At 30.4% G+C, this 24,269-nt stretch overlaps 1 protein-coding gene across 1 annotated transcript; it reads right to left on the bottom strand.

Annotated features, from left to right (window-relative positions):
* On the bottom strand, window positions 1-24,269 carry eyg (eyegone). Its single transcript, XM_065504858.1, has 5 exons — window positions 24,046-24,269; window positions 12,562-12,762; window positions 2,726-2,866; window positions 1,634-2,169; window positions 1-1,461 (listed from the first exon to the last, which is right to left on the bottom strand). The coding sequence occupies exons 1-5, from the start codon at window positions 24,200-24,202 to the stop codon at window positions 610-612; spliced, it is 1,887 nt and encodes a 628-aa protein (XP_065360930.1). The 5' UTR covers window positions 24,203-24,269; the 3' UTR covers window positions 1-609.

The raw sequence follows: 24,269 nt of genomic DNA, 5'->3' as shown, positions 1-24,269 counted from the left end.
TTTGTATTGTACTTTAAACTTTATTTAATTGTCGAAAGAAATCGATTATTTATTTAAGTATGTATGTATGTAGTTGTAAGACAAAGTTAAATTTAATTAAAATTATATAATAGTATAATTTAATTTAATAATTCTAAAGTATACTTTGTGTATGTGTGTTTGTATATTTGTTTGGGGGAAGGGAGGAGTGTGTAATTGCATCTAGTGTTTTAAGGATTTAATTAAAATTAACAAGAAGAACAGATATAAACAAAATGAGACTAAACTTATTTAAATATAGTTATGTATAGATAATATTTCATTATTAAGATTTGTATGTATGTATGTTTGAAATTACATTACATTGAGGTATGATTCTTAAGAGAAGAAAAGTGCTTTCAAGTCTTCACAATACAGCAGAATACAGGAATTTGAAATTGCGCTAAGATGCATTGTAACAAGAAGCACATGCAACTGTAGATAGAAGTTGTGCAAATCTCTTGTCAAGTCTTAACAAAACTTTGGTAAAAAAAAATATCAATGTTTAAGCGTATGATTGCACATTAACAATTGCGTTTGAACGGGATTGTAGCACCATTGGAACGACTTTCGACTGTCGCAATCTCCACGTTAACGTTCATGTTTGACCAGCTGTATAGGAGCTCTGCCCTGTTGATTGGCCTCTGAGCCGGAGGCGGATGAGTAAAAACTTGCATCTGCATCATTTGAATCATCATGCACATTAATTTCTTCATCTTCGGAATCGGAGCCATTCACCGATACGGGCTTTGAGACGTCAGCGTTTTGTTGTAAGCGAGCTTGTTTCTCGTGATCAGCCGCTGACAGAGAGGCGGCTACAGCATACTGGCGAGCCAAGCCCAAAGCAAATGCGGCCGCCGACGGCGTGTTTACCAACGAACGAAATGCACTGTGTTCTCCGCCCATTGATAGGCCTGGTGATGTGGTAGCCGAAGACGAACTAATGGCAATAGCAGCCGCCAATTGCTGGTGTGACTCATTGCCTAAAGCTGCAAAAGATGATGCAGACATTTGCATCGTAGACGAAGGGGATGCTGTTTGGTTTTTGGAGAGCTGCTGATGCTGATGATAATGGTTGAGGAGTAGGGCAGCCGCTGCTGACTGTGAGTCATGATGATGCGGATGAATGTTTGTCATGTGAGCGGGCAGAGCTGATGTGGGCGTTGATGAGCCAGTGTGGTGAACAGACGTTAGAGCAATGTCTGAGGATGATGGTGCAGAATGTGGTGATTGGTGTGCATTTGTTGGAGGATCATTTGGACAAGTCGAGGCATTGCTATTTGTACTTGGTGTGGGAGATGATGATGTGGGATTGCTGCACGTCTCCAGGGATTGTTGTGAATAGTGAGCACCAGATGAATTGTTTGATGGGCTGGAACGTCTCTTCAAAAGATTCATACGTTGGTGCCGACGCCATTTCGCTCTTCTATTTGAAAACCAAACCTATTGACAAAAATTACACGTAGAATAAAACAAATACAAAACAATTAAACAATGGAAATAGTTATCGGATTGTGTCTGTAAAATTTTAACAAACAAATATTTGTTTCCAATACGGTGTCACAACGAATCAGTTTTCGTTTTTACTGTAATAAACTAAGATGTATCTGCTCACCTGAACTCTAGCTTCGCTTAGAGAAGTACGACTGGACAAACGCTCCCTTGTGCTTACGCATGGATAATGACTCTTATCAAATTCTTTCTCCAACTCCTCCAATTGTTCAGGTGTAAACGTTGTACGGTTGCGCCGAAATTTCGGCTCATCGTCATCATCCAGATAATCAGAATCAATATGACGTGTATCATCTGGGGACTCCAGAGTATCGTGACTGCCAGAACTGGGGGAAATTGCGCGACTCGTATTCGAGTTGTTTGAATTCATAACTGATGCTGAATGACTTGCAGGTGGCATGGCTGTTAAAGTAGGTCCACCCATTGTAGGCGACCAGAAATGAGCAGATGCTGTCGTCGATGAGGCAGCAGCCGCTGCTGCCGCGGCCGGATGCCAGGAAAATCCTGCATATGGATGAGGTGGATACAAACCATAAGCTGCTGTACGAGCAAATTCACTTGCGACTCGCTCGGCAGCACGATTTCTTAGTATGCGATTGATTGAAGATACTGATGGAGCCGTTGCATTTGTACAAACACCTGCAAAATTTAGAATGGAGCAAAATCCAGAATAGAATTAAACCATCAGAAACTAATTAAAAGAAACAATACAATATGAACCCACTTCTACATAAAACTTTATCAAATGTTAAGCCGATCATTTAGTTAATCCCATCAATGGAATAAAACCGCAGAAGATTTGTAGGCAAGATTTAAATGCAAACGAATGCATTACATACAACATACAACATATAATCATATTTGAATCCATATACTCGTATCTATAGGTATGCATGTATGTCTAAATGCCAGTAAAGATGCCAACTAATCAACCGCGATCAATCACAATAACCAAAATGAACAAATAACAGATTAAAGACTCCGATAAATAAAGAGTAGTGTGTGTGAGTCTGTGTTATAAAAGTACGCATTTGTTTTAAGTTGGAGTGTGGGAACTGCCACTACGTTTCTACAAATGTACATACATACATAAATATAATACATACATACTTTTCTTGCATATGTTCAGACAGACGTACTACTTACAAACGTACGTACATATGTATGTAAATATTTCTAATTTGAGGAAACTTACCTTCTGATATCAATCTTTCGCGTATTTCCCAGGCAAATATTGTCGGATTTTCGCGTTTATATTGTTCAATTTTTGAAACAACGGTTGGCGTTGCGACTTTTGGCTTGGAGCCTCCAATTAAGCCAGGTGGTCGTAAAGAACCTAAAAAGAACAACAATATACAAAACCATAAAACAAATTTTCTGATAAGATTGGATTAGCAGAAATACAAGCAAGTTGAGAACAAAAGTTAAAAAAATAAAAAACAAAAAGGAATCTTCAGCCTTAATCATTTTACAATATTGAGAGCGCACCGATTATTATCATCACTCATTTTATAATAACTTTATCGAATTTCTCCCTGCAATCAAACATTCAAAAGGAGAAGCATCCTCTTAAATTGCCACGCGCCAAGTGGCAGCGAAAAGAGTTTATTTTTGGCATTTATGTACCTACACTGCAAAAAAAAAAAAAGAAATATCTAACAAAAGAATGTCAGAGGGCGATATACAAAAGAAATTTCTGATTCTACAGTTACAGTTTTTCAGCATTCTAGAAAAAAAGTTAAGGTTTTATGAAAAAAAGACCTTAGTTCACAATTTATGCTGTAACTTTGGAATGGAAAGCGATATATTAATGAATTAAAATGGAAATTAAAGCACACTTAATAAGCTATTAAAACAAACAAATAATAAATTTATTATATGTATTTATATTAGTATAAATTTAATTTAAAATATAATTTTAGTTTTTCTCAAAATTTTATAAATGTACAAATTTTTTTAAAAAAGTACCTCTATAAACCCGCAGTATTTTTTTTATTTTTTTGATATATAAGCTGAAATGTCACATTTTAAGATCATTTAATGAAATTTACCCGATCTTGCCCTGAACTTTTTAAACTCAATCTGTATATCGAAAAACCCCAATAATGGAGCACTTTAAAAAAAAGATAAAAAATATTTGCAAAACATTTATCTAAACAAAAAAATATTTATGTATTTATGTTCCCAAATACTTTTCTACTTTTTAAAGACTTAACAAAAAATATAAGCTCTCGAAATATCACAATTTTCAATTTTAGCCACAGGTCGCAAAATTTGTAAAAATTATTTGACCAAAATAATTTTAGCAGTTAGTGATGTAGAATTTATTGCACTTTTACCACATACCAAACATGACTAGGCCAAATAATGTTCAGCTTTTGAATTAATCGCCACTTTTGCTACATTTCAACTCTCTCTGCGACGCCTGTTAACATAATATCATCTAATATTAATTAACATTAGGGAATGTAATCTCTAATAATCTTTAATAACACAGTGATTCTCATATAGCAATTCTGTATTGTATTGTTGGAGTCCAACTAATTTTAAATTGTCTCTTTTGTCTAAAAGATATTGCAAAAATCGTTTGGAAAATTACGGTCAGTTAAGTTTCTTTTAAGAAAAGCCAACGCGATTTTCGAAAATAAAAGAATTTCAAAACAACAAAATTTATGATTTTTTTAATTTGCATCTTTAAGAATATCGTTATTTCTCTACATTTTCTAACAAAAAAAAACTAATAAACGAACTGATCGAGTAAAACTATAAGTATTTTTGAACTCTACGGACTCCAAATAAAACAGAATTACCCCTGTTTATTTTTGGTGTAGCATTGTGTAATTGTTTAAATATGTATGTGAGAATATGTGTATGTTTGTGGAAATTAGTAATCAATTCTCTGAACTATTTATTGATATTGTGCAATAAATTTTTGTAAAGGTGCTGTGCTCCAAATGCTCACACAATAATGCTACCAACAACCAATACCACGTATTATTACAGCCAAGTTAACAAAGCAAACATTTTGATTAATGAACTGCCGGCAGTCGCACCGTGGTTGCAATAGTAAATTGCACACAAAGTGCCTCCCGTATTCATTGTTTCGAGTGGTGGTAGTCAAGTTTTTTTTGTTACCTCTTCTCTTTACACACTCACAAATCCCAACAATACAATAGTTAGCGAAGAATGAATGATTATAATGAGGATAATAATATAACTACTGCATGTATCTACACATATTTATGTATACAAAACTATCTACATGTTTATACTTGCTTTTCTTTCTTTTTCTTTTTGCAAAAGATACATTTATACTCGTAAATATCGTAAGTCAAGACAAAACAGCAGGCGCGTATTTGACCGAAAAAAACAACAAACTTACAAATGCGCCGCCTTAACCAAAGTAACCAATAATTTATTTACAAGTAAATAAGTAAGTACGTTTGTGCATTATACATACACACATATGTAAGTATGTACATATATTTGTATTGTGTTTAAATAAATACACCAGAGTGTAGCATGATAAATTGATATGGAACGTGTGATGTTGCAGCATAGAAACTCAGATCCATACATTCATACTTAGGTACTGAATGTACATATGCACCCAGTAAACATTATTTGCCGACGGATCTGATGTCAGAATTTTCGGAACCGACTTGGCTCAATTTCCTTCTGACACTTGACAGAATAGTCTGTAATTTTTGTTTCAGAATTTTCTGCACATTTTCTGCAATATAATAAGAAAATTATGTGCACATTCTCTAAGGAAACATTTAGTTTTTTTTATTTTATTAGCAACCATACAATAAACCCTTTACTTACAGTTAGACTTTTGAAATAGCTTGACATGGAGAATAGAAAACTCTAAAATCAGATACTAATAGAACTCAAACGAGTTGGAGTAATTGCATATGCTGATGATATAGTGATATTAATATGGGTGGAAATTTACCAAACACACTTGCAGATGTGAGGAATGGGTTGTACAATCAAATTACTGAATCAATTAGCCACTAGTCGTTTCCTTAGTAATAACACACAGCTATTCACAGGGAAAATAATATCTACCTTTAACCATCCAAAAATGCCGGAAAAGTCTAGAGGCTATCAAAGGAGTCAAAATTCTTGGGAGTAATATATGATAATAAATTAAAATGGATACCGAATCTTAAGGAAATAGTAAAGAAATGAAACTTGGGGGATCAAACCATGTTTGATTTATTGCATATATAAGGTCATAGTTACGCCAATCCTGCCACATGTATCACTTGTTTGGTGGCCTATACTGAACACATTTAGTTATAATTCACAAATTGAACGCGTGAATAGGGTTGTTGCGCTGAGCATATCAGGGGTACGAAAATCTACTGCTACTGAAGCAATGTGTTGGATTCTGTATATACAACAGCTCCACTTATATATAAAGGAATACGATTTAAGAATGGACAATGGTAGATTATTGAAACATGGCAATCAACGTTAATTATCGATTTTCATTATAACGACATTAGAACTGACTACACAACAACTCAAATTTGTTGGGATACAGAGATTTCAATGTACCAAGGGAAAACTGGAAGCACTGTAATCGGAATCTGGAGGGTATTGAATCATAGTTCCAGACTATTATTCATAGTTCCAGACTAAACGACGCATCCAGCATATTTCAGGCCGAATTATTCGCAGTGGCTGAATCAATAAGACTTATATTTAGATATAAGATCACAATCTATATTGATAGTCAAGCCAGCATAAAGGCACTATGTAAGAGGAATATTAGATTAGTCATTGTCACAAAGAGTACAGGTACTCAACAAATAGAAATATAAAGAATAAATTCAAAATTAAAGCAGATATACCCTCTGCCCAATAATACCCAATAATTCATTGCGATATAAGCAAACAAATGTCTAATGGAATGCTAAGGATGATGGAAGGTATTATTACCGACCATAATAAGTTGATATATTTTCTTAAGCAAATACGTTTATATAGTAATAACACTTGTGATGGTACAACGAGAAGGAGGCGGACAAGTTCCGCTTGCTCTGCCAATGCGTTTCATTATCTCGCAATCGATATAAACGTTTTGAATCTTATGACAAGCCAACATTATAATTATTTTTTAAAATATTAATAAATAAAAAATAATTTAAGCCCAGAATTTTAGTTTATTTTTACAAAAATCAAATCAGACGTCTATTAGAAATGTCGTACGAATATCGGAAGTTTTATCTGACTTTTGTTCGGTGTCTAAAATTCCTTTCGAATTTTCGTAGGAATTTACCTCAGAACTCGTTCAGAATTCTGTCCGACAAGTCTGAAAACATTTACGAATTTTTCCAGACAAAGAATTGCAATTTCTTGTCAACCACTCATACAAATTTCAGTACCGACATCTGATACGAAGTCGGCAACTTGTACAGACTAATTCTCATCGAATTGGACTAAAAGTGTTTAGTGGGTATCTTACCCTATTTAATATTTTTGTACATATTGTAAAATATTTATTTATTGTTCCAATACTTGTTGCCAGCCTTTCGTACAAAATATACATAAATATTTGTAGTTGTTACAGTATCTACATATGTATCTACTCGTATACGTATGTACGTGTGGCTGTGTGACTGAATAACTAAATATACACAAATAAATTATCATGTTTGACAATTAAAATACATAAAGTTTCTTATTTAACTTTTGCCACTTCCGTACAAAAGACAAGATAATTTCTTGTTTCCTTCTTCTGTTTAATTTTCATTTTTTTCTGACCATTGCATTTCATTGTGCTTTCTGCTTCTGTTTTGTATTTCACTCCGGCTTTTCACATAAACCGATCAACGCTCTGATAATTCATTTACTTAAGTAAAGTGAAAACAGAGTGAGAGAAAACGAATTGGCCACTTCTTGTAAGCAGAAAACCGAAAAAGAAACAAAATTATGTATAATGATGATTGGTTAAAAATAAAACCCACTGTTATTATTAAATGGAGTTGGCATGAGTAAGGAGTGAGTAACTTTAATATATAATCCACGCAAACATTTTGTTGCAATTGAATTAAGGGTCACATACTCGCATTGTAAATGCCTAACGTAACCGGGATGACCCCATTTTTCAAAGTCCGAATTTTAAACAAAAACTCTGGCTCCCAGCTAACACTTCGTAATGTCCTGCAATTAAACTAAACGACAATGACTACTGCTTACCATCTGCATTACTTAGAAGTAGTTTGGTAATGGTTGATAATTAAGTACTGGATAACGAAATTCAGAATTTTTTTTTTAAAAAAAACGACCACAAACTGCGAAGCATTTAGCTTGTCTGCAGATACACCCAGAGTCTTTGGCGGTCTAGTCTATCGGGGCAAGTCGTAATAAAATGAAAAAATAACCTTATGATTACATTTTTCTTAATTCAAATTTAATCCAAACTCATTTGAATTGATTTTTTTAATATCTTAGAAAATAAAAAAAAGAAGAATTTTAGAAATACTAAATACAGAGTAAGACTCTAGATTTCAACCTTTAGTAAAATGTTGATAAACATTTATTTATGTCTTTCTCATTCAGTAAATTTCCTTCAGCAAAGTTATGGAAGAGGAAATGCAGAAAGAATATGATTTAGTAAAGAATAGCCATCAATAAAACATTACAATTATTGAAACCTACAATTAAATTTTACTGCCTTGGCATTCTCATATTTCAGTGAAATTTAAAACAGATATCATTATTGCAAGAGTTTTATAAAACGTAAGGTTACTGATTCAATGACCTTCAGTTGAATGTTATAGTTAAACTACAAATAATAAATTTTATTTGACATCGAACGATTTACCTATTACAATGTACCAAAAGACATTTCAGCATCAATCATTCTGATATCTAAATATAGTAGACCCTCTGACAAACTAAGCCCCTAATGCGGTTCGGTTCGACACGCAGAGAAAAAATATAGTTGTCCATGGTTACTGTAACCATTTAAATAGTGTTACAAGTTTTTTTTAACAATATTATAGTGACAGTAACTATTTACATGATTGTGGTAACCATAATATGGTTAATTTACGGTTCACATGATTATTGTCATATTTAATACAATTTAAATAAATATATTGTAGAAAAATATGTGTTTATCGTCACCTAAAATGCAAAATAAAGCAACAACAAATATACCAATATCCAAAGTTTGATAGATAATGATGAATAAGTTAAGAAATAATAAAAAAGCTAAATTTTAATTTGGAAATGTTTTAGTCATTGTGGGAGAAATTAATTAAGTTTAGAAATTAAGTTTATAATAGATACTTTTCTTCAATAGTTTATTGCCCATCACTTTAAACATTTTTGAAATGATGTTACGTTATTTTGCATTTCAGCTGACACTAAAAATAATAAATAATTTTTCCACAATACAACTACAATTCAGGACTTTTGAAATCTATTTATTTGAGAAAACTTAACACTTTTAAAAAAAAAAATATTATAATCGTGAATTCCAATCAGTGGCAATTGGTTTAGGAAAATCTATTTATCGGAACACAAATATCACAAAATAGACTAAAAATTAAAAAAGCGATTTGCTAATTGTACAAGGTATATTAATAAATCAAAACAGATCAAATTGTTTAATTCTTTTTTATTCTGTACATTTATGAAATAAATAAAAATCTTTGCTTAGTGGAAATACCATTTTATGCGATTTTTTAGAAAAGAGTTGTTGCTAAACATAAATATTATTAAAAATAGTACATAGAGGGAAAAAATGCGTTCTAAAATTATAAATGGATTGCATCAAATTGACACAAAGCGTTCATAATTTTTCAAGAACATCCGTTCTTAAATCTAGAACAAGGCGTTCTCAAATCAAGAACAAATTAAGAACGGCCTGTTGTCAAGCCAAGAACTAAAGGCCCAACTATAATATGCATACACTAGCTTAAGTCAGCTTAAGCAAATGTGCGAATACATATAAAACGTATGTGACAAACTATAATGTACTTAAGAGAGTTTCGTCAAGTTTCGTCGAATTTTATTTGCTTAAGCAAAGTGCGAAGCTGGTCGCACATTCCGTACGGAATCAGCTGTTTATTTATTTTATACAAAGAAAATAAAGAAATAAATGAAAAGGATGAAGAAAATTTATATATTTTGATAAAATAATAAGAAATACGTATTTTTTTAATTGCAAGTTGCACATAAATGTTCAAATGGGGCTAAATAGTTTTGAATGCACGTAAGTACATTATAGCCACCTAAAAGTTTCTTTGAATTTCCTTAAGCATTTGACAGACTTTTCGTTCGGTATTGACATTACCTTAAGCTAGCTTATGCATATTATAGTTGGGCCTTAACTGTTGTTATGAGGAAGAAGAAGGAATTTTCAAAATAAGAACAATTGTTGTCAACATAAGAACAAGAACTGGATGTACTTAAAATTCTAAGAACATCCGTTGTCAAAATGAGCACAAATGGGCTTAGCTAACTTTTGACAACGGCTGGTTTCAAGTGGTTTCTGGTTTCTGGTTTCACTGGTTTCATTTTCAGATTATTAAAATTAAATTAAAGGTGCAGAACATTTCCAAAAGTGCATCTAAAAATTACATTCACATTATGAACGAATTTACATATGTAGTCAAAAGAGAACATAAGCATTTTAATACATGAATCAAATCCGTCATCAGCTTCATAAAATACGAATATCTAAAGTTTATGGTAATAATGAAAGTAGGGACTTATATGAATGATTTCGATTATCTTTCTGAAAGTTGAACAAATATTCGAAATTTTTCAGCAGCAAATAAATGTCCTTGCCGAATTATTAAATAAGATTAGATATACAAAATGTACAAAATGTATTAAAATAAACCATAAATCTTATAAATAAGGCCAGTGTTACGGATGTAAACTTGTTACCATCGTTATAATGTTTCATCTCAAACGTATGATAATGATTTGCAAAGAATAGCTTTTTCCATACTTACGGAATTTATTCTCAATTTGGGAAATTTCTTATTTCAATTGTGATCTTTAAATTCGTATATTTTTTTTATTTTAAGTCAATAATTGTTCTCTAATACTAAAGGAGACACAAAAAACGTCCTCAAATCTTTCGTATGAAATATTTTTAAAATCTGTTAATTCAGGTTTTGTACTTATTTGCTATTTGGCTTATAATGATAAATAATCACAGTTTAGAGGCGTTTTCTATTTCTTATTTTGTATTTTCTTAGTGAACTGAAGACATTTTCTAATAAAATTTATTCTTTATTTTTAACGTTTTGACTTTGTTATTTGATTTAAAATCTCTAACCTATCTCAAAAATTTAAGATTTATCTTTTTTTTCTTATTTTAACGTTTTGTACTCAAATCTCAATTTTAGATTTAGAATATTTTTTGGAAAAATATCATAAAAAATGGTTTTTATTGAATTTTTGCATAGATAAAAATTTTTCAAATTGAAATTAAATTTTTATTTATGAATAGTTTTTAATGAAATTTCACAGTTATGTAGATTTTTCTATTTTAAATGGAACAATAAAACAAACTTTGAAATTATGGGCCATCTAAAATCGGTTACTATATTTTGGAATCGAATATGCGATTTGAAAATTTTTGCCTAAATTTGAATTTTACATAAAAATAGGCGTTTTTTAATGGACCTAGTCCTCTCGGTATCAACAATTTTAAATTTTTTTTTCATTTAGAATATTTGATGAAAAGTTAGCTTTTCAAAAAGTATAAATTTATTATACATCATCTTACAAATTTATTGCGATAACTTAAAAAGAAAAAAAGTACTTTTTTCCCCAAAAAATAGCGAAAAATCGTCTTTTTAACATTTTTAAATTCAAATGCATATAACTTTGGACTAAGTCATTATTTTTAAACAATTCCTCTTCTACTTGACTAAAAATCAATTATCTTCTATTTGGAGAAAATCGGGAAATATTTGGATCCGCTGTTATCAAAATATTGGTGGGTGGATAAAAATGTTGAAAATTAAATTTTCAAATGCGAATATTTCCTAAGCTATAAGAAATAATTGATAGCTACGAGGTAGCTATGAGGTTTTTGTACATAAATAATATAATATATTTTTGTAGTGCTCGACGCGGAGTTTCTATGAAATCGGAACACAAACGAAGAAATAGAATCATTTTAAAAATGTAACATACCCGAGGTGTCCTATTTTAGGGACCCCTGGTCGTACCCCTGGTGAGTCCAAGCGGTCAAAATTCAAAACTTATACTCGACAACACTTAAATCGGACTAAGCGTGAAAAAGATTTTTATTCTATACCACTGTGCGCCGTCATGACTGAAACTTCAAAGTAATTTCCTGATTCTAGGTTCTATATTATAAAAAAAATTCAAAAAGTATTTTTGGTATCCTAATACCATTGAGCATACTATTCTTGATTATTTGTTTACTGAGAAGCATATTATTCAACTTTACCATTAAAAGAAAAGCTAACCAATTTTCCTTTATCCTATTGAACACCCGTCAAGTTTGAACATTAAATTTGTATAGCTATCCTATTATCACAAAACCGTAACCGATCGGTTTTTAATTTTTTAAAACCGAAACAGCGGTTTTGAAATTATTCGGTTTGTGGAAACCGAAACAAGGCCCTATCGTGCCAGCAGACGAACGGACAGAGCTAGATCGTCTTAAAATTGTATAAGCACCCAGAATATATAAAATATTACAAACGGAATGTCAGAATCAATATACTGCCCATAATTAAGTACACAATTGTAACAGAACTAAAAAATCTATATAAATTGCACCATTTTAGGTTTTTATTAAGTTAAATCCCGTATGTCTGTCAAATTAAATTCCACAGTCATGCAGGTTTTGAAAATGTTCAAGATGATTTCCATTTAATAAATCATCCCAACCCTAGTGACTACTCACCCTTACATGTGACTGGCTGAATGAGCGAATGAATGTACTTGTGTAGATTTGTACTTACACACCATTTTGAGCGATAAATAATTAACAGAATTTATGTTTAAACTTACCCAAGAGCTTAGATACCGCACCCTGTTGTGTCAGCATATGTTGCGCTATATCGTATCCCCGCAAGCCACTGAAACGTGAAAGTTCAAGTATTCGTTGCTGGGATACCAGGGCACTCAAAGTGGTTGGTGATGGTTGAGTATTAGCCCCGCCCGCAAATAATGCAGCTCCTGGTGGCATTTGTCCAGAAGCGACTAAACCCACTGAAAATACAAACAATAATGAATCAACTAATTAATATATTCAAAGTGTATTATTCGTGTATTGTAGGAAAGAAAATATATAATGAATACTTAAATAAATACCGAAATACATACAAAAGTAAATTTATATTATTACATATTTATGGGGTCTTTCATTGATTAACCACCCCAAACAATATACAATACGTATGTATGTACTATGTACGTATGTATATTTATTAGGGTTGGTCGTTTTGTATGGACGCATTCTTTCAGTTATCAATTCAATGTTAATTATATTATGATACTTATTAGTATCATAAACTATCATAATATGATCAAATATGGTCGTAATATCATTGTCATACATGATCATATTTTAATATGTTCTGAAGTAATCACATTATGAGACAAATAAATCATAATATAATTGATTTAGGCCCGTTTTCTCAATGTATCGACAAACTGCCTGTTACTAAATGTCGACATAAATTTATTAGGCCGATAAACTGTCCGCTAACAATTTAGGTTTTCTCAATATACCGACAAAACCATTATTTTCAGTTTGCAATACCTCTGAAAATAGATGCGAAAGTTGGGAACCCTGCCTTCAATTGACAACATGTTTACATAAATCAGCTGTTTAATGTGGCCATCGACAGCCGGAATCTTTTGAAAAATTCATTATCCTGCATGTCTGTCAGGTAGTTAGGCCTGGCATGATAAACTCTTTCAGCATTCGCTTGGAACTCATGTTCTTCGAGTTCATCCTCCATCAGATTAATGTTAATTCCTCTATTAAACTTTTTTTATAAAATCTATTTAATTTCGTTTGCAAAAACACAAACACATAAAAACTATGAAAAGCAGTCAGCTGATTGAATTTATCTGTACGATAAATAAATAATTGGTAGATGAGGTCGGGTTAGCTTTGCGACAGAATGGAAGCAAATGAGACATTGAGAAAACCAAATTTCTTTAATCCGCAGTTTTTTGTTGGGAAAAAAGATAATCACCTAATGAGAAAACGGCCCTTAATATGTTAAATTCCTAATTTAAATATTATTGATAAATTCACTGAAATTTATTGTTGCTCGCGGTGTCGGTAATAACTTCTCTCGATTTATATAGAGCTTTCTCAGAGATCGCATTATACAAGTTGTTATAGATGGGATCTCGTCAAACGAGTTTAAGATGAATTCAGGGGTGCCGCAAGGATCCGTTCTTTCTGCTACTCTAAAATGGAACAGAACTCACATGTATGGGCTGGTGATTCTCGACCGCGTACAGGACATGGCGAAGGTGAGTATTGGTGACAGTAGGATATCCAACTCTATTAATTCACAGGAGCACCGACGCAATGTGGGCTGCGTTTCACTGTTCTATCGGTACTACAATGGAATGTGTTCTGAAGAAATTAGGGAACTCGTTCATGATACCCGCAGATTTCTACGTAATACACGTTTTTCATCAAGAACACATCCATTTGTGTTCGATTGGACAGTGGACTGCACTGGAACAACAAGTCTTTCCTGTCATTTTCAACGTCGGAAAGTTCAAATTGAATGAACGCAAACACTACTCCCTCTTTCCTTCCTCCCATAACCTATTTTCCTAATTCCAATACGATGCTTTGCTGAGTAACGGTTGGTCCAAGATGAAGAAGAAATGTTGGAAACAAAATATTATTAAAAGTAAACTTTGAGTACACATATTTGTAAGTTTAAATGGTTGTATGTAATGTAATATATTTGCCTATTTATCATTATTTAGTTATTTGCGCAATATTTATGTTTCAGTGAACCATACTCGAATTTATAATTGCGATGAATATAAAAATGTTTACAATAACTAAAATATTGTTGAAATTGAATTAAAATAACAATTATTTGTGTACGACAACAATATATTGTTACAAAAAACACAGTGTAGTTGCGTGTATGATTTCTGGGGCAAAGTTGCTACGTCTTTTTGTCATAAAAATCAACCCACCCTAATATTTATATTAGATTTTTTTTTATATAAAATGAACGATTATATATATTATCGCTATTTAGGGTGTGTACGTGTGTGTACTAACTTATTTTCATATTTGTAATAAAATAGTTTTATTAAAAATAATAATATAATCAATGGCAATATATTAAGTATGTATTTAGTTCATTTCAATCATCATTTCACATTAGAAGAGTATTGAATTTTACTTAATAGTTCCTGCTTCTTAGATATTACTACAACACAATAAATACTAAATTACGGTTCTTTCAGGAATTATTTATCACCGCAACAAATTATATTTAGCGTTAATTTTTTTTTAAAAATACAGTTTTTCTAAAGGCAAATCCACAGGACTGAATATAATAAACTCGTTTATCGCGTGAATTGAGTTATTTTGTATTTCAAAAAGTATTGACAGCGGTAAACTATGAAATGCAAACATTATCCCTTAAATGCATATTGTTGCCAATTGTCTACATTTCAGTTCCACTTAATTTTAGACGAATAATTCAGATTCTCATTCCGAAAAATCAAATGGATTACAATAAGTCTCAGCTAAAGAAATTATAAATCAAATTAAAGCTATAGGAAATATACTTAATAAATAAAAATCAAATAAATATTTGATAATTTATAGAAAAATAAAAGAAAAAATCATGCATTTAAGGGTTATAAGAATCACTTGAAAATTTCAGAAAATTTAGAACTTTTGTTCCACCAATTTTTTTTTTAATCAAAATATTGATACAAAATAGTGTGGAAAAGTTGTGTCAAATTAATAAAGTGAAAGAGTTTAACAATTATTTAAATAAATGTTTCTAAGCGGTAGATACGTTTTCCCATCACATTTTGCTGAGGCACAACCAAGATGCTTCGTGAAAGTTTTCAAAACTGAATGCAATAGTAAGCTTTTTTAAAAAAAAAAAAATTGAGATTTAAAGGACAAATAAAAATGTCATAGTATAAAAGAGCATCTCCGTATAATTTTTTAATTTAAACTAAAATCCATTAATGAACCCAAATTAAAAAAAAAAAAAACATTTTTAAAAATGGCACATCTCCTCAAACATTCGTGTATATCGCGATTAAAATAATGATGCAATAATATACAATAGAGGACTAAATATTTTGATTTTAGGTCTTGAAACTAACGTAAAAGGGAATACTTTGTTGTAATTGAGTTAAAAAATAGTTTGTTCTCGCTGATCCTACTAAGTTTTCACTTAAATTTACTTAAAATATTAAATTTAGAAATTATTTTTTTTAATATTTTTAAACCGCAATAACTTGTGGGGAACCTCACCAAAATAACTCATGCCAACGGCTTTTACAAGCTGAAGTATTTATTTTTGTTCATACAAAACGCTATTGATGTGCTAAGAAAAATACTCATGAACAAAATTTACACAAATTTAAATAAAATTGAGTTTTTACCCATATGTATAACATTTTATAGATATTTGACTCATTACAGAACTTTCTGAAGCTCTCAGAAGATCGGTATAATTTTAATATAAATTGCGCTTTAAATCCTAACGGAGCCAAATGTTTTAATTTCGAACAGAGAGCATACACTAGCTTAAAAAGTTGTGTATATTATAATCGACAACTGATCAATTGGTAAAATTGCACATCGAATTAGAATTTTGTGAAATGAAAATGATATGTAATACTAACTATATTGTTTGGTTAATACATTAAATGTTTGTTGGGAATTTTCAGGAATTTGTTTTTAAGTTCTCTTCTTAAAAACAAATTCGGTTCGAGCTACAGACAATTGACAAAGAAGCATTATGGTTGAAATAACAGAATTTGATTCACTCAACTCAAGCCAGAGTAGTAAAATTCGGTCATTAAGAATGAATTAAATTTAAATTTGATGTTCTTAGAGGAATTATTTATGTGCCTAACATTACAACTTTTAAGGATATTCATATTGTTATAAATAGTGGCAGAGGTTGCAATAAACATTAACTGAGTGCTGTATTTTTCAAGTGAATTCGTGTACATTATAAAGTGTGTCTGTATTTTTGCGAATTGATAAACGTGTATAAAAAACATTGAGTGACTATTCAATTTTGTTGTTGTACATTTTAAATAAATAAAGAGTTGTTACAATTTTCAAACTACTAAACGGCTTTTATTTGCAATCAAAAGTATCCGGTTTATTTAAAGGAAATAAACAAACGTTTTAAAAAGGTTAAAACGTAACAATATTTAGAGAAACTAATAACAATAATAGTGGTTTAATTTTATTTATCTACAATCTGATTTGAAAAATGTTCTGTCTAAATTAATTACGCAGAGAAATTCTTAGTTGTTTTAATTAAATAATATAGGGTGAATTCCAAAATGTATGTCGAGCGATTCTTAACGCAACCATGTAAACTTTAAAAATGTTTCATATCGCAAAATGTATGAAAAAGTAAAAACAGGCAGTATGATAATTTTTTTTTTAAATTTTAACTACGCGTTTGCATGATTTGTCTTGATAAAGATATGACTGCATTGCATTTTGGAATTCACCCATAATTAATTGATTTTAAGGACTGAGATCGTAAAATTCTTAACACACGTTTTTCATTAAAACGTTTAACCCAAGTATTATTTGATTTTTTTATCAAGTTACCTTTGTAAAGCATGTCAGCTATTATGTTTAATGTCAATTATATTCATTTGATGTTAATCTGATTAAAATGAGTGACCAGAAAAAAGAGCGTACTACAAAAAGTTGGCCAAAAAATCAATGGCCTGCCTTCAAACGATTCCAATGTTATTAAACAGTAGCAGGAGAACTTGTCCGTTGATGGATAGAAAAACTGGTTCAGGTAGAAAGCATTTTCAAAAGAAATCCCTACACTTCCGGTAGGAAAACACTATTTGGTATTTAAAGTTAAAGGCAGTGCAGGTTTAAAAACATACAAGGCTCAAAAAGTTCCTGACAGGAACTCAGCTTAAAATTTAGAGGCCAAATACAGAGCACGGAAATTGAAGTCAAATTTTATAAACAAATATACCTGCTGCATAATGGATGATGAAATGTATGTATGGAAAATTTTTCACAGCCTCCGGTCAATATTTTTATGTTGCTGGTCGAGGGAATGTTGTAGAAAAGTAAAGCAGAAAATTTTCCCAAAACGGAATGTTTGCAAAAATAATGCTTCCAATCATAAGACTTCTTAATGTGTCCACTTATTTCTGGCCTGATTTGGCATCCTGTCACTATGGTAGTAAAGGTCTTGAGTGGTAAAAGAACAATAATGTGGTATTTGTACCAAGAGAGGCAAATGCTCCAAACTGCCTGGAGCTAAGGCATTGTAATAATAATTTCAATAAATTAAAAAAAAAATCAAAAGTGTAAGTTTAGTGGTTTCATTTTTGTTAAGAATTTTTCGATTTCAGTCCTTATACCGATTAAAAACACGACTATGACAATACCGATCAAATGCCACTATTAAATTAGAAATCCTTAAAATGGTTGAACCAGCATTGTAATACCAAATATAGTTATTTTATACTCTTTTTAAAATGCTGGTAAAATTATAAAAGCAATTTATTCGAAAAAGACTTTCATGGTTTTCGGGAAAGAAAACAGTTCGGGAAATTAGGAACCCGAATATACATACATATATGTATATTAGGGTGACAGCCAATTTTTTTTTTAGATTTGAAAGGGTGCCGGGTGGAATATTGTGTCACTAGGTATAAAAGTTAAGTGCTGAAAATTTGAGCCAAATCGGACAACGATTTCGGGACTCGCATCGAGGTTAAAGGTCAGATATATGCAAAATTTTACTATTTATATGAAATAAATTTGTGAAACTCCTTAACATTCTGCATTATTTTACAGAAATATGTAGATTTATTTATACATATACGACTAATAAAATATTTCCGATAAGCCCCCATTAACACGAAGTCTGATTATGTATTAACTAATAGTTAAACTAACAGTTTTCATACAAAAATATTTTTAACCGACAGTATAACTATTAGCTTAGACATAACCAGGATTCGTGTTAATTATTGTACAAATAATTTGTGAGTTGGTTAATGGTTTTTTATCTGTTGACTATTCCCTGAAGCTAAAATACATATCTTAAGTTCATAATAACAAACATTCCAGGAGAAACATTTTTTGTGATTATTTGAATGTTTTAATTTAATGATATGCACTTAAGCTAAAATTGTAATTTTACTTGGTACTTCCATGAAATTTTAACATACATATACATACAGTAACATAATAATTTTTCCTGTATGTAGACTATCTTGGGCTACTGCATGTATATATTAACGGCACCTCATCACTAAAAAATCGACAATTCTATTTCCTTTGAACAAATATTTATTTAAATATAAACAAGCGTCATTTTAGAAAATATCATTTACACATTTTTTAAAATTATGTTAAAATTCAACATTTTGTTAAAAAGAAATTAAATTTTATTGTGCGTAGTAGTCCTTGAAAATTCTGATATTAATTATTTTGCCAAGTTTCCAGAGTCCATGTATATTTTTATATGTTAAGACAATGTAGGAATGAGAAATACAATTGTGCAAGTAACTCATTATTCACCTATATGGGAACTCGTAAATAGGTAATTATCTAAATATGTACATATGTATGTAAGAACGAATACATATGTACAAATATTTAAAAATTAAATTAAGTATTATTTAACTTTATTGTTATTTACAATAAAATTATTTTAAAAAATGATTAAACATAAACACAGATCTTTAGAAATACTTTGATCGTATTCGACAGTAATTAACTTCTAATTGACAGCTTGCATTTTTATGAAAAATTCATTTTAATTATTTAACACTTGTTATTTGTCTACAAAATAAGTTTAAGTTTAACCAGCCATTCAGCCATCCAGATACTACCACATTCACACAAACACAAACACACATGCCTAGTACAAAATAGTTTTCAAAAATCCAATAAATTCAAAACCGCGTCTTCGGTTATTTTTGGTATTGGGCTTTTTTTTCTTAAATATGATATTATAGATACTGAAATTATTAGTTGCTATAAAATAGTATTTCTTTTTTTTCAAACAATAACCTGGTATATTATTTTACCTCGAAATAAAATTGGCCGGTTAGAGGGTTAATATAAAACAGACTACCAAAATTAAAATTCTAGAAAAAAGGTCAAATTCCTTAGTTTCAGTGTTCGTACTATACTTCAAAAAACTACTGCTAGAAAGGAATGTTCACGAGTTAAGAAATAATTTTTTTTTGTTTAAAACTATATTTCTATATAAAGTGCAAAAACAAGAAATTTCGATTAATCAAATTTATGAGATTATTTGTTATTTGAAAAACGTAAATTTTAAATTATTTGAACCGACAAAAATTAATAGGTTAACCGATTAACTGTTATTCGATTGAATACCCTACTAGATATGCACAACAGTTTACATTAAAAATAACATTAAGGGTCCTCATGTAAACGCTTATATGCCTCGTAAACTGTGCAATCTGTGCATTTTTATACTCTCGCAAATGAACTGTCAAAAAATGTATGGAAATTCAAGTTTTAGACTCGCAAACTTGAATTTATTGTGCATTTGAAGAATCAGCTGCTTTTGTTTACTTTTATTAATAAGAAATAAAATATAAAAATTTTGAGCATGTGAAAATTTTGTAACTTTAGAACAGAATGATTGTATTAAAAGACATTGTATATGAAAGCATTAACCAACAGCTAGAACATAAATAAAATCTTACAAACTATGTTTATCACCGTTTGTTCCAAAGATTTAACTTTCATTCAACATTTTTAAAATTAAAATTTATACAATTTGAAAATTTATTTTTTAAGGCTTTTGTTGAATTTATTTTTATTTGACAATTGTATCAAATAGAGAGAAATTTAATGTATAAACTTGCACAAAATTGAAAAGGTGGGTTCATGAAACACGTCGCGCAAATTTGCACAATTGAACAAATGGGAAACTTAAGCGTTTAAATGAGTACCCTTATTATTTTAGAAATTGAGTAGGTGAAATGAAAAACTTGCTCTTTACACATAAACCGAATTTTGGAAAAACACGAAAAACATGTAGCGGCTGATTAAATGGACCAAATTAGTCGAATGTTTTAAATTCTTAGATGATACTCTATTCTTGACTAAAACTCTACAGTTGAAAAAATTAAATAAACTGCAATATAGAGAAGGACTGCCAGAATCAATAGTTATCTCAATTTATTTTAATGTTTGTAACGAACGAGTTTTGCATCTAACCTAATTAAATATTCGTTTACAGGTTTTTGTTGCAATCTTTCCCCATCCCATTTTAAAAGTTACAAGAACAGATATCCATCCCAATTATTTTGAATTCAGTTACAGTTCAATAAACTCAATAACGGAATAACTTATTATTTTTTTTAGAATAACGGTAACGGTAGTTTAGAGATAATTGACGTTACGTTAGAGTATCGCAAAATTTAAATCGCAGGTACGGAAAAACTTTAAGAGGTATTGTCATAATTTTTTCATATTTTTATTCCCTATTATGTTATTAATAAATCCCAATGTGAAGATTAAAAAATTCTGAAATTTGTTTAACAAAATTTTTAAAAATTTGAAAATGGAGTTTTGAAACTCCCGGTAAAAAAAATATTTTTTTTATCATACTTGCGAATAGGATAACGGTGTCCTACGAAGACAAAAACTCATATACAAGTAAATATGGATATATTTTAAGTAAAAATAAGCTTTTATTTTAATATTTCTCAAAATATTGTTAATTTTGTTCCTACATTTCTTGTTCTAGTGGCCTGAGACACGTTAATGGCCTGGCGATTTTTTAATAACTTTAACATTTTTTTAACCAATTTTTGTGTTTTATATCTTTTTAGAACGACAATTACGTACACATTTCGATTCTTTCAAATTAAATTGCAAAAGTAATTATTTAATGGCAAAATTTTTACAAAATCTGAAAAAATTGCATTTTTTCCCTTGTAATCACGATAGAAAGACAAAATTTCATATTTAACTATAGTTTTATATATATATAAAAAATAGAGGGTATGCGTTACAAAATTCCCAAAAAAAAAATTTGGGACACTCTAATACACATAGCTCACTTTGCTAACTTCTAAACCAATCGAAATATTCCACAAGTAGCCCTTTTTGATTACTTTAAATTCTACAATATAAACTGTAAAATATGTAGGTTCTTACTTATTTCCAATGTTGGCTACCGATTCTGAACAGTTAAAATATAAGGCTGATTATTGCAGTTATTTCGGTAATGAGCTGAAATATTTCAGGCGTAACGGCAGCCAACATTGCCTTCATCGATATTGGCATTTACAGTCGGATCTTAAATTAAATATAATGTAATTCGATAATACCTGCAGAACAGTCGGATCTATAAGTATGATGTAACGAATTGGTGTCTTTTTGCCTACCCGTTTATCGAAAATAACGCTTAATTTTTCCAGCCAGAGAATATTTTGTTATCAATGACAATAGACCAAGATCCTCTAGTACGTTCAGATGACTATGCTAAGATTTTATCCGTCCGCAATGAAGCAACAGGATGCATTCGTCAAATGTTCGGTCCGCAAATTGATCATTTCATAAACTTCGAGAGGGACTCATACGTTGATATGACCAATTGGACTGAGCCGCATGGTTGCAGTTCTATACGCAAGACCAAACGAAATAATCGAATTACACGGTTATCACAAGGAAAATAACTTCATTTGATACTTTTCATTGCTAAACTTAATTATTTTCACAGTTTACCCATGCCATTCACAAAACACCGAACGTTTTGTTCATGTAGTACAAGAATCTTCCAAGGCGGCCACCAATTTTTTCTAAGCAACATATTTTTTCTAAGCAACAGAGCCGCCAAAAATACAGTCAACATTTTCTTTTAACATATTTTTTTTAATTTTTTGTTTATAATTCAATTTTTTATCGAATTACTTCTTCGGCTAAAGTTTTATAATTTCTTACGAGCTTTAATTTTCTGACATTAGGGCTAGGGTGCTAGGAACAGATATCTGTTGGATAAATATTAGAACGGAATATTTAAGGTCAATAGCCATTAGAGAAAATCCTTGGTCTTCTCGAGACAATAAACATTGATATATCATACTTTAAAATCCGACTGTACCAAAAATTTAAAAAGGCAAAAATAAATAAAAATATTTTTTTTAAACTGCCTTGCAGAAATACTTAATATTAGAGGGTGTAAGGGGATTTTTATTTTTGAGGTACGGTCTAATGTGATATTTATTTATCATTACACAAATTGTTTGTAGATTCTATGGGATTTATATGAACAGTATACATACATATATCAAGTTTTAACCTAATTGAATTGATTAAAAAACTTATGTATCTGCAACATATTTAATGTTATATTAATGTTATTTTAAGAATAATATAATGAATTGTCGCAAAATGAATGTACATATCGTTACCTTAATATAGAAAGGCCTTAACTCGTGTTTTTTGTGATCTCAGATTTTCGTTTATTTCGATTATATTAAGGAAACGATGTACATATGTATTCCAAAATAAATAAAAGTTCTGATATACATACATATGTATATATGTATTTTGTTTAAACATTTATAATGTTAATGTTGGTTTTTATTCAAAATTTTTATTTATAAATATAAATAAGCATTTTTTATGGAGTAATAAAACACCAAATATAAACTAAACCGTATATAAAGCAGCAGTTTATAAGCTAAACGATTTAAGCTGTCGTTAAATATCAAAAAGTTTTGACAATAAATTGTTTTCAAATACGTGTAAATTAGGGTGGCTCGATTTGTATGAATGAAAAAAAATAATAAAAATTCGTAGTTTAGAATAGATTCTACGAAGAATTTTAAGCAACTTTGCCCTAGAAACAATAGGTCTAAAATGGATTTTTACCTTGTGGAAACATACATACATATGTTTTATTTTAATAAATTAATAAAAATTAAATTATAGAAATATTTGTGAATACATACATACATATGTATGTATATTTTTTTTATTAATTTTAAGTTTGCCAAATATTTCTATTCAATTGTCAAAAATGTGGGCAGCCCTTTGGCCAAATGAAATTTTATTCACCTCTTGTCTATTAAAAATTTACTTTCTCTCATACTTTGCTACCGTTTTCCGCACACTACCTATGTGTAAAATTACACATAAATCTCACATATTTAAAACATTGATTAAGGTATTGGAATTTAACTGTTTCTGTACGTGAAACGTATTTGAGAGATGCCGTCGGAGAAACGTTAAATGAAAAAATCACTTGAACTTACCATTGGGGTGTAATGGTGGCATCGGTCCGACGCTACCGGGTGTTGGGTTATTGAGAGTAGGAATTCGTGGAGGATCCATTTTCCAGTGCGATGGTATATTAAAACTGGCTGGTGCAATAGATCCAAATTCTCGATTGATTCCCGGTTCAATCAACATGACAATTTATTAATCGCTTTATTCAAAGCACAATTTTTATTTGTTTGTGTTTTTTGGTTGAACTTTA

This window comes from Calliphora vicina, chromosome 3 (assembly GCF_958450345.1).
Source record: "Calliphora vicina chromosome 3, idCalVici1.1, whole genome shotgun sequence".
NCBI classification, from domain to species: domain Eukaryota; kingdom Metazoa; phylum Arthropoda; class Insecta; order Diptera; family Calliphoridae; genus Calliphora; species Calliphora vicina.
This window is presented reverse-complemented; position numbering and strand designations above follow the sequence as displayed.